The sequence below is a fragment of the Puntigrus tetrazona genome, chromosome 25, assembly GCF_018831695.1.
Source record: "Puntigrus tetrazona isolate hp1 chromosome 25, ASM1883169v1, whole genome shotgun sequence".
Lineage (NCBI taxonomy): Eukaryota > Metazoa > Chordata > Actinopteri > Cypriniformes > Cyprinidae > Puntigrus > Puntigrus tetrazona.
The window spans coordinates 8,651,599-8,670,842 of record NC_056723.1 but is presented as its reverse complement, the minus strand read 5'-3'; the positions used below and the strand labels follow the sequence as shown (position 1 = coordinate 8,670,842).

The window sequence follows — 19,244 nt, the reverse complement described above, 5'->3', positions numbered from 1 at the left end:
TATGATCAGTGGTTTATGCTGGTGCCATGCATTATGTGGAAGGGGAGGTCTTCACACAAATCAATTTGAGCACTTGTGATCACTTTTTCTGGATCATGCGAACAAAATTATATCAGCCGCAAAACTGTCCAATGTGTTTGAAATTATAAACAATGCAATAGACAGTTTGACAAATTAAGGTACAACAATAAGCTGGCACAAACCGAGAAAAACTGTTTGGATATTCAGTTTTATTGCTTTCGAAAAGCTCTTTTCAACCTCTTTTTCGAGGAAAGACGATGGAAATTATTCTAGGAGGTGACACTGTTGCAGTTGTCGGTCGCCTCTTTTGTATTTCGTGTCATGAATGAGGAGTGTTGTTCTTTTTTATGCCTCGTATCTAAGAATTTCTGTTCTTGACCCGATACTTGAAGCTGAAACAGTGCACCAATTGACATGGCAAAGGCCCTGCAGCAGACGGTTGGATATGGATGTTGGGTGGGTTCCAGCTATGAACTTCTCATGAAATATCTCACAGCAGATTAGACCATCTTGTGTTCTGTCAGATCTGTCAGGTTGGGTTGTTCTGCTCGCAGTGCTGTGCATACCAGCTCTTGTCTGTTAGCGCTCTCCCCGTCTTCGGGAACACCCTGCTCCAGCCCTCCCAACATGTGGTATTGCTTATAACAGTAAATTCTGATATATTACTGGGAACATGCAGTAGCTTAAGAGAGGCTTTGGTCTCATAAAATAGTCGCAGCATCTATCACCAAAAATACGTGCTTAAATTTTTTTTCAAATAAATGTCTCCATCTTTTTTTTCGATTTTCTTTAAAAAGGTGTGTTGAAACACTTTATATGTTTTACAGATACAGATCATTTCGCAAGATAATATTTCGTTCAGTTTGTTAACTCCGAACCCGTTACTTGCTGTTTTGCCTTGAAGACTTTTATTGGAAAATGTAAATAAAAAAATAGATCATTTGTTTAGTTTCACAATATATAGTTCCCGATTTTTATTTTGAAAATGGTTACGTTTAATTGCTTTCGTTGCTGTTTCTTTGTAATTATTCTCCTAGCAATTATGCATTTTTATTTATATATATATATATATATATATGTGTGTGTGTGTGTGTGTGTGTGTGTGTGCGTGTTATATTTAAATACGATGTAATTAGAATTTTAAAGTGCAATTAAAATTTTTTATTTCAATTTGATGCGGAAACCATGAATGAAATTATCATGCCATGCACAATTCTCATAGTTTTCTGCATTTCTTGTGACCCATCCAACAACAAACATAACCTCCTAATCACTGAAAAATTCCCTACATGTGTTCAAGATGCTCAGCGAGGGTTGGTGGGATTCATAAATTGCTACTAGACAGACAGTCATCAGGTCCCGGAGGTCTAAAAGAAGTCTCTCAAGATTCTGGAAGCCCGTGTGTTTTCTCAGTAATGCGCTCGCTCGATAGGGGCAAGTGATGAATTGATGTATTTCGAGTGTTTCGAGAGAAGTGAAATTACAAGATTTCAGTGAACAGCCTCTGTCTCGGAGTCGGGAATTAACCTTCTGCCTGATCCTCTCAAGTTACACCAATATCAAGAAAATAAAAGCCGGTGAAGTTATGCCTCCTACACACACAGATGCAAGTGCGCACGAAGGGAGGTGAAGAGAAACCCGTGACAGCCTGGTGAGAGCGGGAGAAAGAGGAAAAAGCTGTAATAATAGATGAAATCATTATCAGAGAAGTATGACAGTGCATTAGTTCATAGAGCGGACATACTCATAAAACAACACTCTCTTAGGAGAAAGAGGGCAAGGGTTTGGTCAGAGGTCGACACTACACACTGTTCTGTAAGAAATACCCAGAGGTAAAACATAATAAAGCCGAGACGATTTTCACCCTGCGGTAGAGGAGAGCAGGATAAGATTTTGTTTTCCTCAACAGAAATAACTGGGATTTATGGATATAAATAAACGGATATTTACATGCCATCTTTAACTTGTATACGTGCGGTGGCACAACTCGCCCCATGCTGTGTCATTTGTAGATCAATTTTGGGTAAACTGTCCTAGTTATTTTTAATCCAAAAAACATACACACGCAAAAAACATAATTGGCCCATTTGGTAAGCCCCCCCTCCTCCTCCCTTTTGCTTCATCTGACAAGCTTTAAAAAATGTCCCGCAGGAATGAACTATGGAAATGGAGATTCCTGTAAACAAAGTGATTTTCAGTAATGTGCTTATAAAATGTGCTCCGAAAAAAAAAAAAACTGACTGAATATTATTATTATTAGACTGCAGTAATTATATATGATGCAAATAGGGAGATTTCTGCAGGAACACCAAATATTTATTTATGCATTATTGTTGTATATATTCTTTTATTGTTTTCTGCTTGCCATATCAGTCTAATATAGTGCATCAACAGTATGTGCAAATCAGTATCTGCTCGCCTGAATGTATACATCTGTTAAGTGAGCTTTACTTTCGTATTTAAGAATATAACTGATTATTCAGTGATGGGGTGAGATGGGTCAGGGGATAAGCTGTGCTGCCTCTAATACACTCTCAGAAATAGGTACAAAAGCAGTCACTGAGGCGGTACCTTTTGTGTGCATTAGGTTCAAATATGTACACTTTTAAATACTATGTACCTTTAAGGTACTAAAATAGACACTTTAGGTACAAACGTGTAGCTCTGTTTCTGAGAGTGTAGCTAGGAAATTGCATTTTTGTCATGTGATGAAATAGAGATGCAAAGGAGAAAAGTTTCATTACAATTAAATAATCAGAATATCGAAGCTTTCCTGTCTGTGGCAAAAAAGGGACATTTGGAATACACAAGTAAATTCTTTCAGTTTTAGTTCATATTTCATTTAAAATGTACTGCTTTTGCTTCCATCTAATTTCTCTTTTTTTTTTAAAATGTGACCAGGATTGCGAAACCGATCATAAGTAGCGTGGGTATATTTGTAGCAATATCCAAAAAATAAAAGCATGCAAAAATTGCATGTGTCACAATTTTGCTTGATGCCAAAAATCTTTGGGACGTTAATTAAAGATCACGTCCCGTGTGTGCATACTGTGTACATTTCCTCCCACAAATACATCAAAACCTGATTTTTGCCTTCTATATGCAATCGCTAAGAATTCAATTTGGACAACTTTAAAGGCGATTGTGCGTCTTGTCGTTTGTTTTTTGCGTGAACTCGCCGATTCCAGATTTTCAAATCTGCATCTCGAGTCATATATCGTTCTACGCTAACAAAGCACAAGTCGACGCGAAGCTCGTTTATTTCGCTTGTTTAATGATGGTTTTGTGGTCCAGGGTCACCGTTTACCCCCCAGTCTCTCGCTTATTTTACTGTAGTACTGCTGTAGATGTCACTGTTTACCTCAGTGCTCGCGCGCGTCTGTCACATTGGACCGCGTACGAAACACGAAAGTCAAGCACGTGGGATTCGAGCGCGTTTGATTCGCATATTTGATCAAATGTCAAAGTGTGCGCGACGCGAAGACGACGCCGCGGCTGGCTGGTCTCCCCTAAATGTGCCGTTCGGGAAAACTTCGAACGGTCAGCTGCGCTTCGTTTCTTATGTTTTCACAATAGCAAAATCAAATTAAGCCGAAAGCAGAGCTTTCTATCGTTCCTAGCCGCGGCGAAGACGCGGGCTGTCGGTGCACACGGGAATGAGACGGAGTAGCCTAAACGCGAACGCCCGTGACTGAACGTTTTCCAGAACGATATCAGCAATCACTAAGCGTTTCTCCCACGTCTCGGGGCGAAAACAGTCCAGCGCCAGGATACTTTTTTTTCTCCCCCCCTCCCCCTCTCTCCAAAACATCTTCGCGACGAACCGTAAACAAGCGACATCCTGCGAAAATTAGCAGGAAAACATTGCCATCGCGTAAATCTCAGTTGGACGTTTGGATGGTGATTGTGAAATCGACTGAGTGAGACCCGGGGCAGCAGACGAGAGATCTGGGGTGGGCGGGAGTGCGCTGAAGTCACACGATAAAAAGGCTTTGCTCTTGGGAAAAAACTCTTGATTCTTTCCGCAGCCTTCCGTTCTCCATCGTGCGGTATGAAGCGTCTACCTGGATACTTACCGTCATTACGCAAATTTAGGTGACTTTCTTTCCCTCGCGCCTTGGATTCTACTTTATGATGTTTTTGGATATGTACCTTTGGCATGAAGAGAACCCTTTCCCTGCCCGCCGAAGTAAGATAAAATAGGGTTTCGCTGACATTGGAGTTACTCCTCTCGTTCCATATGAAGAAGTCAAACGTAAGTGAACGGCTTTTGCTTCGGCGCGAGCGATTTAACGTGAATAGCATGCGATTTGCTTTAGTTTTGTTTTGTTTTTTTGTTGCTGTTTTTTGGCTACTTGCGCTTGCAGAAATGCGCGCTCTGCAGAGCGTAACTGGGGGGAACGTAAACGAACGGGGATAGCGTGTTTTACACCGCGACAAATTGAAGCAACGAGGCGAAAAGGCTTTCTCGCGTCGCTGCGCTTTAAGTGTTTTAAGACGCTAAATACGCAATTGTGCGCACTTAATTAGTAGGTGGGGGTGTGGAAGGAATAGCTACATAACGTTAATGGTTTATTATTTAAAATTACCATGACGCCCGTCGCTAAGTACCGCAAACATGCTCGCCGAGGTGAACGTTACCGCCACTGCACTGAACGTTTTGTTTTCACCCATTTAACTTGTCGCATCAATTCCCCGTCATTTCTACTCAATTTGAATTTTCGTACTTGAAGTGTTTTGTTTTTGTTTGTTTTTTTAAAGCGCATCTTAAAACCTCAAAAATAACAATTAAGCCTGAGTGTTAAGTTTTAGCAGGTACGAACGTTTCACGATGCGCTCGGACACGCGCGATTCGATCTGTCAAACTGCAAAAACAGCTTTGGTTGTCGTTTGACAAGAGAATACCTTGTTTTCGACGATCTGTGCTGTCGTCTCGATGAAATATGTCACTTAAAACATGATCGATAAATTTGAGGTCCTCGAAAAGGCAGATAAGAGTAAATTAATAGTGATAAAACGACGCGACCTTTGGACGTTTACGCAGGTGTCTGAAGCAAACCAAAAAAAAAAAAAAAAAATGGCATACACGTTTTGTACAAACTAGATCTTCTTGGTACATTACTCACTGTCTTGGAAATGTTGTACAACGGGAAACAAGCCAGGGGAAATGGTTTTCATTGACTGTGGGGGATATTTACTCGAAATGCACCAGGCTTTTCTAATAGCATCACTAATGCTTCCCTTGCTTGGGAGTAGGTGAGGCTTTGCGCTCGCTTTTAAGTAGGTATATTATGAACGTTTGCCACGTTTTTAAACATACTCAGTCATTTGAATAACACACAGTCTTTATTGAAGAGGCAGAAGACGTTCGCCTTGCACCTTTCTAGCCCTGCAGGGAATTTGCAATGCCTCTTTACTCCTCTTTTTGGAGTAAGCACTGTTATATATGATGATAAATCGGCATGTGGTGCTCACCGAGACCTGTATGTTTTAAAGAGTTGTTTTATTTCTGGTCCATTTTTGCAGAACGTAAAGAAGAGAGAGGACAAATTAGACCGGCTCGCTTTGGACTGTGGTCTCCTATAAGCATGTCACCTCAAAACGTTAGAGCACACACTTCGCTTCAATAAAACACTATTCATAAGCACACGTAATTTATGTTTAACTTTCGTGGTTTTGCAAGTGCGTTTGTTGGCTTTGACACACCTGCCGCTGTATCTGAATCTTATTGCTCTTAAGCTAGTCTTACTTACAGCCTTACTTGGAATAAAGTTAATCATTTGCAAACATAACCTCAGGGAAGCTGGCTCAAACTATAACCTACACGTGACAGTTTTGATTCTTGAGTCATTTGATTTTTGTGGTTAAGCTGTTATATAAGAATATAATGCACGGGGGAAAGTGTTGTATGAACACCTTCACTTCAGTTTACAGTATTCTGTATCTGCAGTCTAGAAAGCAAACCTAATACGCGAATAATCCCTGAACTGATCTCACAGCTCTTTACCGTCACTCGTGACATACATCGGACCCCTTTGCCAAAACTGAGGCTCAGTTATGTGAAACATCTTGCGTGAAAGCAAAACACCTTCAATCATATGCCAAACCCAAATGCTAAAATATGTTAGTGACAGTTTGCAGTTTGACTATGAGGAAGTGTTACGCATTAAAAACGAACAATCTTGAAGTAGGAGAAAACCTTTGCAGAGCAATACCAGATTTCTTTCTGGTCGTTCGCAAGAAGCGAGTAGTTCGATAGTTATTTCCTGGAAGATTTTGTTCTAGAAACGCTGTGAAATGTGCTGCGATGCTCGCAGTTACGGTTCTTGTGCATGGCCCGAATTAAACGTACAAATGTGATTTGCATGTCTAGCCTTTGAAATTAGACACGGAAAATTGAAGACGTATATTAGCACCTCAGCTGTGAAGTCACTACAAATGTGATGAGTTACAGTCGCAACTTAAACAGTCATCCTATTCTTCAAAACAGGTTTTAGTGATAACATAAATCTTTCAGGACTGCTAGAACAAACTAGAGGGTTGTGAAACGAGGGCATACGCTTTTATGTAAGTGATGGAAATGTTATTTCAATGTTTTAAATCTAATACCTAAAGTAGCATAATCCACAAACGTTTTAAGCAATGTTGTGTTGCTCTGGAGAAGTCTTGTTTGGGTAACTATCAAACGTTGATTCATGTGAGATGTTGCAGCACTGGATTAAAGACAGCAGTAATGTGTTCTGGTAAGAAAATAAGTCTAGAAGACAGAAGTCCCAGATAGACTGCAGTATTCAGAGTTTTATGGGATTGGTTCTCTATTCATTCCCTCAGAAATTGTCCGTCATGTACAGTTTCTTTTTTAAACTTTAAATCAAATGTTTAGAAAACGTCTATCACTAAAATGCCTTATAAGGTTAAAAATCATTATAATACAGAAAGCCACAGCTTAATGACAGCACTATTAAAAACTAAATGTTTAATAACTGATTAATATTTGCTTAATAAATCTGGAATGTCAAAGTTAATTAGTAACCCCAGATTGTAAGGATTTTACTAGGAATGGTTTTGTTATGTAATTATTGTTTCCTGTTTGGACTGAAGATATGCAAGCATGTATTGTTGTTGTGTCTAGGTTTGATAATGTTTATGGTCTGTTAATCTTATTATATCAAATCAGAGGAGTTTTTTTTAGCTGTAAAAGATGCCTTTTGGAGACTGGAAATAAGCAGATGTCCACTATACTAAATCGATTCCCAATTAATCCAAACACAGTTGTAACATTAATAAGTTGATGCATAAATATGAGGTTTGAAATAAAGCAAACATTTCCAGAGATAAAATAGCAGAAAGAGGAATGCAGGGCTGAAACATGATTCGCCGGAGCACTATTCCATTAAGCCTGTTTACCTGTTTACTTTGTTTCCATATCCTTTTAGTCCTTACATGGCATTTGACACTCACCCGACTTTGACACTGATAAAGCCTACTCCAAATAAAAAGGTTTTCAATAGTGGATGGCCACTCACAATAAAATGTGAAACTTCATCTGTGTTTGGAAAGAGCTTAATTGTATAATGGACTCTCTAAAGTGAATTGAACCCATTGATAAAAAAAATGAAATCACTGCATCAGCAAATAAATCTCTTGCTTTTATTGGCACACTCTTTAAATTGAATATGTCAATAAAATTAAACTCCTAACATATAATATGACCCTCATTAGTTTTCTATTGTTTCTCTATTACGTGTTCCATTCGTCTGTTGTTTTATTACAGAAACTGGTTTACCTCAAGTAGCTTTTCAATGCCTGGCTCAATTATCGAATGGAAATGAATCAATTCGCGATAATATCTTTGCATTTCTCTTCTCTCAGAAATAATTTTCTCAGCGTTCTTCTTAAAGCGTTGGGTGGGTTCCATTAGCGTAACTACTTTTCTTGGTTAGTTCCCGAACAAGGCCTCCCTCCAGCACAGGCTATTGTAATTTTTGCTCCCACCCAGTTCATAGACTCCCTTTAAATTAGCTATAAAATAGCCAGATCACATTTCATTGGGCTCCTGTGGCCTGTTGCCCTCTATTCAAACACTCATCAGAGAACATTGCAGGGTAATCGATTTTACCCAAGCTAGAATAAATCCGTTATGTCTTTTCCTATTGTTTCTTTTAGTCTCAGATGTTTAACAGCACCCAATAATTTTGACTTTACTGACTAACCCCATTGAAGTGATAATCATTACGATCCGCAGAAGTGTAGAGTCATAGCTGCAGAGGAAAAATTTGACATTCTTGGCAACGTGAGAAAGCATATATATTCTTTAGGACATTTGATAGCATCTTTAGGTAGTGTTTATTATGTTAGCCAGAGGTTTGTAAAGTGCACCTGAATAGACACGGGCAGACAGAGTGCAATTTGCGGAAGCAAATTTGATTTGTGTAGTTTTTGAGTGGATGCTGGTCGCTGGCTATTCAGCTAAGGCTGAAATAATTATGCTAGTTTTCCGGCTGCTGATATTTGTCCTCTTGCTGCTCTGGCCTGCGTAAGAACATCACATGGCTTTACAAAACTGTCTTCCGGACACACATCTGGTCACCTTTTATAATCAAAACTAAGAAACAGTATTGTTTTTCCTCACATCTTTCAGCTTTGTCCTTGTAGCTACGTTAGCATGAAGTGTTAGCATATCCAGTTAGCGGCTAGCTGATATCGGACATCGAGGTTTTGCCTGTTTTTGAAGTGTTAGGCTAATGTACACAAAAAGATATCCAGATATCGACTGTGAAAAGATGAAAAAAAGAAAGATAGATGGTGAATAGACATTTTTTTTGGCACCATGTGCTCTGTTCTCGCTAATAAGATTATATGGTGAATGGTACATTGTTCAGAATGAGCTTGTATGTCCGTCTGGGGAGCTTGCAAAGTTAATAAACCCTAGCGATCAAAGTGTCTGGTCAGCATGACTCTGGCAGTGATCTCTAGCCGACAGAGTTGCTGTTAACATCATGTTCAAAAGGAAGGGTTGAGTTGTCGCGCTTCCTTTTTTCTCTTTGCCGGTGGTCAGTCCATCTCATGGTCAGCTATAATGAGATCTTGTTCTGCTTCACATCTCCTTTGTCTGGCTAAATGAAAGTGACCTCGCATTTGATGTGTTGTAGCAAGCTAACACTTTCAAGATTTCTTTGTGGTTAAAATTCAGCAGTCTGTACAATGTTCTATTAAAGTCTGACAAAATTTAATGGGACTTTCCAATTATGAGAAAAGAAGAGCTTAAATCTCATAGTGTGACTTCACATCTTGCTACATGCTTTTTTTGCCCTGTAATTTTGAATTTATATCTCCAATGTGGCTATTTGTTAGAAAGAAAGCTGCAATTGTCAGATATAAAGTCTTTTTGAGGAAAAAGGTGCATTTGCACTTCATAGATACAAAGTCATTGTGAAATACAAGGTCACAATTATGGGAAACAGTTGCATTTGTGAAATATAAAGTTGCAGTTAATGTGGGGGGGAAAAATGAGATATGAAGTCAGAATTATGAAAAATGAGGATATGCAGTTGCAATTATGACGGCAAAAATGTGGTAGAGTATAGAGTCACATTGCAGGAAATGAAGTTGCAGTTATGAAGAAAATAATCACAAATGTGGCATTGAGGCTCAATTATGAGAAACAAAGTTGCATTTGTGATGTAGCTTTAGGGTAGTAATGACTTTTTATTTTGTATTTACTTGCTGAATGAATTCTTTTTTTATATACACAGAACAATTTTTTTAATAAATACATGGTCACGGATGTACTGGGATGTCTAGGATTGTGTTCACTAATATATACTCTACAATTCCAGTGCCAGTGATTTGGGAGGAACATGTTGTTCAGTTGATCAGTTGAGTAGCTGGCTTTGCTTACAGTCTATTGATTTATGGCAGTCAGAGCTGAATTTGAGCACAAGTGAGTTTGAATTGTTGACTTTTAAATAGGAGACAGACAGACGTTTGTTGTTGTGTCCAAAGTACTTGCTGAAATCATAGTTCTTGGCTATGAAGGTACTTTAAAGACTTGGAGGAAGTCAAATTATGGATAATATAACCAATGAAACATCTGGGCTTCCATGTGTTGTTTCATTCATCAAATTTCAACAAATCCTCATCTGGTTCACAACACGCAAGAGCTCTCTACAGTCCCTGGTGATACTGTCTGAAATACTCACAATAGATTAACTGCTTGTTTGAGTGCATACAAAATTCCAGATGCTGTCATGTGTACTAGCATTGTTTACTTTGAATTATATATTACAGTCCATTAATTCAAAGCAAAACCTAAGCATTTACTTGTGGCCAGTCTTATTTATGGTTTCTGCAAATAAACATGCCCTATTTAACCAGGAAGAATATTTTTAGAAGAGCTGTTTGGAAAGAAGATACTTTTTGAAAACTCATAACCGGAAAATCAAAACCATCATTATTTATTTATTTATTTATTTGTTTGTTTGTTTATGTTTAACCTTTAAGCAGAAATTAATATCTAAGATTAAAAATCTATTTCGGAGGAGTGTCCTGGCAAAAAAAATGGGCAGCGATACAATTAGTTTCATCACAAGATTTACAAAAAAACAAAGATGAGAACAAACTAAAAAAAATGTAAAATATATATGTATTTTAATATAAAAACTGATTCAAAAAAATCAAAAGACCAACAATTTTTACAATTGTCTTTGGCTCACTGCCTTTGACTTTGAGTTAAATCATTGATGTTTGAGTTAAATCATTGAATTATGAGACAAGCTTATGGTTTTCAGGGAAAAAAAATGATATCATGGATTTAAAGTTCATGAGTTGACCAGTTATCTAACAGGTTTTAGTAAAGCAGACTAGTTTATCTAGATTTTCTTAGATAATTTTTTTATTTAATCTATTTTTATTTAATGCTTTAATTAGCATTCTGCGCATTAACTTTTATACAGTTTTTATTCAGTCTGTAAAGTCATCACCTCCAATCCTTCATAAATATGTTTGTTATATCCAGTTGTGTCTCACAAAAGGAAAAAAGCTAGTTTATTAAAACAGCGTGTAAACAGAAAGCTAGTTTACAAATTCTAAAAACTCTGTTAAACTCTGTTTAATAGAATTAAAGTTTGCTACAGAAATAAATAAAGTGCCAAACTTAACAGCAAAACAGAATGCTAGATCGCTAGAACAACAGTAAAATAGAATGCTGGTATGCTGAAGGAATAAATAAAGTTCTAATATATTGAAACAACAACAAATTAGAATGTTACTTTTCTAAAGGTATTAACACAGTGCTACTATACAACCGCTAAACAGCATGCTAGTTTGCTAAAACAACAGCAAAACAGAATGCTAGTTTGCTAAAGGAATAAATAAAGTGCTAATATACTTAAACAACAGCTAATAAATAAAAAGCTTTTGCTATTTTTATCAAATAATGTGCTAATATAGCCTACTAAAACAAAAGCTAATAAATAGAATGCTAGATTCCTAAAGGAATAAATAATGTTTTTATACACTAAAACAGCAGCTAAACAGAATGCTAGTTTGCTAAACAAAGACTACTGGACTATAAGTTAGCTAAAAGAACAGCTAAGTAAAATGTTATGTAAAATGTAAATTTAAAGCAGAGCCCGCACAAAAAGAAAGTCATTAAAAACATTTGAATGTAAAATTTTTACTTTGGAATAGCATACACTGATGAATCGTTAACAATAAGGCCACAAAAACACATTATTCGTGAAAAGTTTTATTTAAGCTGGCTTTAAAAACAAGATGCCTTCTTTGTTAATGTAAATCACGTGATCCCAAAACAAGCCTCATTTCTCGAAACAGAGCAGAGCATCAGTTTTGGAGTCGTGCTGTTACACTTCTCGGAGCATCTGTCCTCGGATGAGTCTGCTCTTCACCTCTGCTCCGCTCCCCCTCTCTTTCAATCTCTTTCAACCGTTTCTCCCGACAAGGCTCATGCATTGTTTGTCTGGGATCACCCTTGTAAGCAGGGTTAAGAGCAAATCTGCCTCATGTTATGCAACAAGCTCAAATCGCAGGTCTGGGAAGAGGGGGGCAAAAGCTTTAAGCTCTAAGCCACCATGGGACAACAAGCTTTATAGCGGCGAACTGGAAGGAGACTTTGCTAGACAAAAACGCTCATTTATTTAATCAAAACTGACCCGGTTGTTCTCAAAATAGCAGGGCAAACATTTTCCGTTTTGCCCAATAGTCCTCCGAACAATGAGCTTAGAAACTGGGACACGGGCTGATCTGTGTTATTAAATGATTTTTAATACAATCAATTAGACTGATATTTTACCTCTTGTTTTTCAGATTTGGATATGCACCTGTGTCCATTTATTGCTGTACATGACAGTTGCTGCCTATTCCAGTGAAATAGGAAATCCCATTACAGATGACATCAAGAAAATTTCTTTGTTGGTAAGAGCTTGGACATTCTTATCTCTCCAGTGCCGGCAGGCTTTTTTTCTCAGCGTATTTTGTGAAAAACATCAGCGAAGGCTGATTTATCGATGCTCTGGGGGGAAAGAGCTGAAATTTATTTCATGTGTGTTGGAATGATAGCCCCAGACATGTGGTTCAAAGTATGATAATAGAGTCGTATACATAAAACAAATGCTTTGCTGCAGACAGTCTTTTTAGGATCATCAAAAATCGTCAGCCTGAAAGGATTATTGAGTTTATCGCTTTGTTGGAGCATGTGAGTTGTGTAATGGCATTTGCTTTCCTTTAGCAAAATATTTATGAAGTGCGATGCCAAATCAGTGTGCGTGCCATATGCTGAAAGTTTAATAACCAGTCATTAAAATCTTTTGAAGTGTGTGTTCATGGCTTCCACAACCAAACCTAAGCCAAAGTTATAAAGCAAATTAGAGCAACTCTATTGTGGTTACTTACTGGTAAAGTTTAATTTTTGAACTTTATTGATGATGAAATGACCATGTGCATTGTACTTTTTGGCACTTAGAACCGGCTTTCTTTCTCTCCTATTAGAAACAGAATATTCCGAAAGACTACAAGATTACATTACGTTATATACCTAAAGAAGTGGTGAGTTGTTATCATTCAGGATTCATTGAATTGTTCATGGAAATAAAAGCAAACACGGTGATAATCTAGTAATGTCTTTTGTTTTTCTTCAAGAGTGGTATGTGCTGGGTGAAGCTAAATGTATTTCACTTGGAGGTGAGCTTAAAAGGCCTGGCGCAGACGTTTGGGAACATATCCTCCAATAAAGATAATATAGGCACTTTTGTCCAAATACTGCAAGAGATGCGGTATCACATTGGACATGGCTTGGTAAGTTACCTTAACCGACTGATTACAATAACAACTGTGTTTCATGCAGAAATCTTGAAATATCTTGTGCAGTTTTGTTTCTACGTTTTCTTGTCAGCTATAAAAATCAATTCTATAACGCAGTATATGAGGGAGGGGCATTTGGAGGGAAAAATAACTACAAATGTTCTTATTTGGCTCTTCATTTCTTTCATCAAAAGTAGTTTACAAGAATTTTGATCAAAAAATAGTTTTATGAAGGTTTTACTAATTTATTTTTCAACAATATTTTTAGATTATTTCTAAAAAATGATAATGTATTTATATATATATTGTTTATTTATAATTTTTTTTTACTATTTATTTTTCTCAAATGTATTTTTTCAAGAATATTAGAAAGATCGACTTGCAAATGGAAACCGTTTTTTTTCTGATTCTTCAGGAGGATTCAATGCTAGAATTCGATTGTCACTACGTAAACGAGATGTGGCTTACACCGAATTATTTTGAATTTGTGGAGGACTTTTTCTACACTGCCAATTCATCGAGAGATGTCGAGGATTGCGAGCCCCCGCCGTGTCCCACATCCACAAAAACAACAGTAACGACAACTACAACAGCGTCGACAACGTCAGCGCAACATAGTACAAATGGTGAGACGGATGTCTTAAAGGCCTTGCGAAGGCATAGTCTACACATTGCAGTGGGTTGTCTGTGCCGTTTTTAATGAAGCTATTGAGAAACCGCAGAATGTCGTTTGTGGAAGGCCGCCCATTTGCAACTGAGGTTTTAGATGTTAACACCCGCTTTTAAATCATATCTCTTGAGGCAGCTTTGGTTGCAATTTTGCACATGTTGTGTGTGTGTGAGTGTGGGTGGATGTGTGTGTGTTCCACGCCTTTTCAAACGAAGCCGCTGGACAAAACAAGAGAGGCAACATGTTTTTGTCAGCGCTATTATGACAGAGTCTCAGCTGAGTTTCAAAACCAAGAGATGCTCCCCAGTGAACAGCATGAAAGGGAGAGCAGAATCGAAGTCCAATTGTCACCATGTTGATTACAGAGCAATCTTCAGATCTTCCCAAGCGCAAGCTCTTTCTTTCTAAAAGCGGACAGATCAGATCTTTCATGGGGCGGAGAGAAAAGGAGATTGTGTCCGACTTTTTAAGCGTCTAACAATGAACGGTTTCTATCTGAGACTTTTAATGCTTCTCTGTTTCTGGCTTTCTCTAGAGAAACATAACGGTTTGCCTGATGACCCCGAAAAAGGTGAGTTATCACATAAATGTCTTCAGTCATCACTGCTTTATGCAAGAGATAGCTGGTGCAAAAATGAAAAACAAAAGTAAATACACCATTTAACTGCCCTCATGTTGTTTCAAACCCTTCTGATGTTGTCTCTTCACTGGAATTTAAGAAGAGATACTGCTGTTTTTCTTTAGATTAAATATTCTATTCCTTACTTTTAAGGAAATCTTACTTTTTATTGTAGTTCATCTATGATTGTGTCTGGTCGTTTTTTTTTTTTTTTTTATTTTTCAATAGAATTTTCTAGTCATACAGGTCATATTTTGGGATAAGTTCAACAGATGTACTCTGATACGGGTTGTAAGGTTGAAAGTTTATCTTGCTGTCTGTCACAGTTCAACAAGGAAACTTTTTCAAACTAATAAAACACATTTTCCTGTAGGGGCATTCCTTCCGAAAGTTGTGCAGAGCAGTCTTATGTCGCTGCTCGCCATTCCATTCATCGCAGTGGTGGTGTTTCTGTTGGTCTGGAAGGTACGTTTGATGGTGCATTCTGCTAAGCCTTCAACATCACAGCCTTTTCGCTTGCAGTCTTGATTAATATTTTTCTTTTTCCTTTTCCTTTTGTAATTCAGATTAAATCTAGAAGAAATGCCCCACAAACTGAACGGAGTCCAGAAGAAGGTCCCGCCCTTTTCTCAGGAGAGGAAGCCAATATACCCCCATTAGATGTGGAGATATCTGAAAAGTAAATATTCAAGTCTAAATAATGTGCTGTGCTTTCCAATGAAAATATCTGAAAACTTGAAAAAATGAAATGCATCTCAAATATTTTTGGGGTCTATTTTTGTCCTACCCATTGAGCTGTTTCAACACACCGGTTTACACCAACTTCCTGTTTTCCTTTTCTAGAAACAGATTAAATATTATCATGGCAGTGTAAATCCAGCCCCAGCTTAAGCAACGCAGGTAAATAAATTCTTTGTTCTAAAAGTATTAACCTACTTTACAGCATACCGTTTCACTCAGGCTGCAGCCATAAATTTTGTTTCTCATTAACAACATTGCAGTCACTCCTTCAGACGGCACAACGGACAGGATCAAAAAAGCACCACCTCCGAAAGATTCTCTTACTGAACTTCTAATTGTGAAGGAAGGATGCATACTGGCCTGAGACGCAACGAACTGATCGACCACTGCTGAGCCCTTCGGGGTAGATACAGTTGCTCCTTCTGAGAACTTCTGAGAGTCGCTCTTCATGCTCTTTAAAGCTTCCTTCTCCTCTTGGAGACCACAAGGAGACTGTGCAGGAGGAATTCGATGAAAAACAGAACGAAAGCAACACGGCATTGGATTCAGCTGGAGGCGTCAAATAGCCAAGTGCATTTTTTGGAGCGCAGGAGCCGCAGTTCAGAAGGAGGGCAGCCATATTGTTGCTTGAGAGCAGATGGCTATCTAAAAGGAGTTAAAGAAGAATTGACTACCTCCAGCTGCACTGGTCCATCTCCTTCCTTCCTTCTTCATCCTTGTTCTCTCTCTTTCTTTTTGTCTGGGTGTCCAGATAGACGCCTTTTCAGTTTTTTGAGTGCTTGAATCAGTAAAGTCGTTCTCAGATTGTATCATCTGCTTTGTGAATTGTTTTTATTGTCACTATAGACTGGTGGTGTGGACTTAATTTATTTATTTTCTGAATATGACATGACACCTGCATGGCATCAAATATTGATCGAGATGACAAATACCATATCGTCTCAACCTTAAAACATATCCAGCAATCCTTAATCGCTTGTGTATTTCGACAATAAACCCTCTGTTCATACTAGTCGCAAAATTCTACGTGCAATTATAGGTCTTCACCAGACAGACGCCGTTAAGCATTTTTAAAGCTATGTACCAGTACACCCATGATTTATGCAGTTAGTTTCGCGTTACAGCTTTTTTATGAAGTCTGCTTCAGTGTTTTTGAAGTTATTTAGTATGAGGAAATTTCTGGTGGCTGCTAATTTCGAAAGATGACTCAGCTTTTGTCAACGGTCATGAGAGTTTTATAGCTTGTAGAAAAAAAATCTGCCATACTAGAGTGAAATGTGTCAGCCTTCAAATATGGGTCAAAACTAACTCAAGTAGTATTACATCAAACAAAAACGGTACACCTCGCACCACAAAAAGCGGCTTTTTCGAATACAGGACACCATCTGAAGATCTCGCTAGCAGTAATAGAAAACATACATGTATGCTTCTACTCGTATTTTTGTGCCTTTTCATAGCATGGCTCTCCCTGTAAAGATTCTTTTTGGATAACCAGCCATATATTTATTACGGAGAAAGAAATTATATAATAATGATATTGCACTAGCTATATTCAAGTAAATTCCACTAGGACATTTCAGATGACTTTCCAACAAAAGCATAACACGATCCGGTTCCGGCTTTGATCTCCTGCTGAGTACGAATCAATTTATGCATGTTCACATCTGACGTCTTACACGGCTTACGCTTAAACTGTACATACTGATTTATGATAGCTACGACTCATATAGACAAGTGCTAATGATTTCGAGACGAAACTCAGAGGAGATCAGATTTGATTTGTACCCTGCTTTCTCCAACTGGTTGTAATGATCTATATCCTGTGTTGTGGGGAATAACCTGTTGTCTGCCCAGTCTTTGTTTTCTTAGTTAGAGCACAACAGTTTTTTTAAAGATACAGTATGTAATGTGAAGTTGACGTTTGGTGAGTAATATCTTGTCCTGGTTAAGGTGGTTGTTTACAAAAACTCGTATTAACATTGACAGCAATGGGTCTCATTGTAGTGTTTTCATGCAGTTAATCCAAGTCATTTTGAAGCTCTCGATGGGGCATGTCAGTGTAAGTATTTGTTTATTCCATCACAGTAAACCACTTCAGCCATCTCAGTGTAGTTCGGGACAGTGCTGGTAATGTTACGTTGTGAGGTCACAGATTATTAACATGCAAAATTCATTTTTACACTCAATTCGGGAACCTCGTTGAACCGGAGTTGTTTTCCTAGTCTTTCTAGAGGATAATAAAGTTTCCTTCGGCGTCTGTCTTTGTGCCCTGATAAGGTTCCATGTGAAGTAATTGTGTCACATACGCTGCACTATAGGAATCTTCAAATGCGGAAACGTTCTGACATGTTATAGTGTGTAAAACCTTTGAAAACGGGAGTTAAGACCCCCCAAAGCACAAACCGCAGACCACAGTGAAATTCCCACCACTGCCCTGAAACTACTGGGAATGTTGGCGAAGTGTCAAAAGGCACTGTTGCTTCGTTTTGTGATGCTGAGATAAGAGGGACGTACAAGGGAACCATACCAGGATTTTCAGATTTGGCACGTCCCAACTGCCGCAATTGGATACTGCATCATATTTGTAAGGCTGCAGAACACAGCTAGTCAGGAAGCCAGTCAGGGTGCCAAAAGTAAACAAGGAATTGTGGCCCAGTCATTGTCTGGGTGACAGTCTACTGTATTCTGTATTTTATATGAATATATGCAAATATATGTATGAGATGTGAATAAAGTACATTTATCCACCATTGCTAAGGCTTGGGTGGGCTTTACTTCTCATTACAACTAATAAAACCATGATAATTACAGTTATGCGGTGTGGGTTTGTTTTGACTTTTTACTATTTTTTTTTCTTTCAACTTCCTTTTAAAATGCACTTATGCGTTTAAAAGGACAATTCACTCACGTAGGCTACTCGCCTTCATCTAAACCCAAATAACTTTCTTTTTGCAGAAGGAAGTTTTGTATGAATGCCTTTCTTCAGTGAATCGGTTAATTCTGAACAATTCATTCAGTCGAGTTCAGTTCAAGTGAGACAGAGTAAATAGACTAATCATTTCTCACACAAAACCGCTGTACAAATTCAAAAGACTTTGAGTGTACTGATACATACTGACCAGATTTATGATGACCATGTGCTGTTCCACAATAACAAATAATTAACTTTCATCAATATTTAATTTGCTTTTTATTATACAGGAAGTGACTGGAGTATTTTTTTTTTAAAATCCCCTTTTTGTGTCTCACGGAAGAAAATATGTAATAACGTGACTTTACAAGGACATGAGGGTGAGAAAATGACAAGAGAATGTTCATCTTCTTTGTTTCCATTTACTAGGAAATAACACGCCGCAATCCCACACATTGAGTAGGCTGATTAAGGGTTCAAATTTCATTTAAATTAATACCATTCTCTTTCCTGTTAACTGAAACAGTACATTTGGAATGTAATTATTCCAAGGAATATCCATAATGTAAACATTTTACCATAGCGTGTAGTATTTCAGTATTGTTTTAGCACAGATTGTCTCCATGGAGAGAAAAAACAAAAACAGTAGACCCACTTGTTAAGAATGACACCAGAGTGCTTAAATATTAATTTTTAGCCAAACTATCCTTTTAGGTGGTTTTATGTGTAGCATTTTAATCCCCCAACTGTTTTTGGGCTCAATACAAAACCCACAGAGTGAAAATGCATTACACATAAAGCTACTGATCACATTCCATCAGGGAGCTGTGATAATATTTAGGCCAAACTCTGCAGTTTAGTTGTTTTACCGTCTACCTTCTTGCTTACTGTGGCGTATTTAGCTTAAACTAATGCAAACCTGCTGTGCACGAAACCTCCAGGCCCTTTAAACACCCCTGCAG

At 37.9% G+C, this 19,244-nt stretch overlaps 1 protein-coding gene across 1 annotated transcript; it reads left to right on the top strand.

Moving 5' to 3' along the window:
* The first annotated feature begins 3,428 nt into the window (after positions 1-3,428).
* kitlga (kit ligand a) lies at positions 3,429-18,181 on the top strand. The gene is made up of 10 exons (XM_043228421.1): positions 3,429-4,276; positions 12,349-12,456; positions 13,030-13,086; positions 13,180-13,335; positions 13,757-13,967; positions 14,547-14,582; positions 15,004-15,095; positions 15,197-15,309; positions 15,474-15,530; positions 15,632-18,181. The coding sequence occupies exons 1-9, from the start codon at positions 4,262-4,264 to the stop codon at positions 15,502-15,504; spliced, it is 819 nt and encodes a 272-aa protein (XP_043084356.1). The 5' UTR covers positions 3,429-4,261; the 3' UTR covers positions 15,505-15,530; positions 15,632-18,181.
* The last annotated feature ends 1,063 nt before the right edge of the window (positions 18,182-19,244 follow it).

Bases quoted from the DNA above. Each gene is read 5' to 3' on its own strand.
- kitlga (XM_043228421.1), top strand. The intron at 13,087-13,179 runs GTGAGTTGTTAT...TTTTTCTTCAAG, and splicing joins GTTATATACCTAAAGAAGTG to AGTGGTATGTGCTGGGTGAA. The intron at 15,096-15,196 runs GTACGTTTGATG...TTTGTAATTCAG, and splicing joins TGTTTCTGTTGGTCTGGAAG to ATTAAATCTAGAAGAAATGC.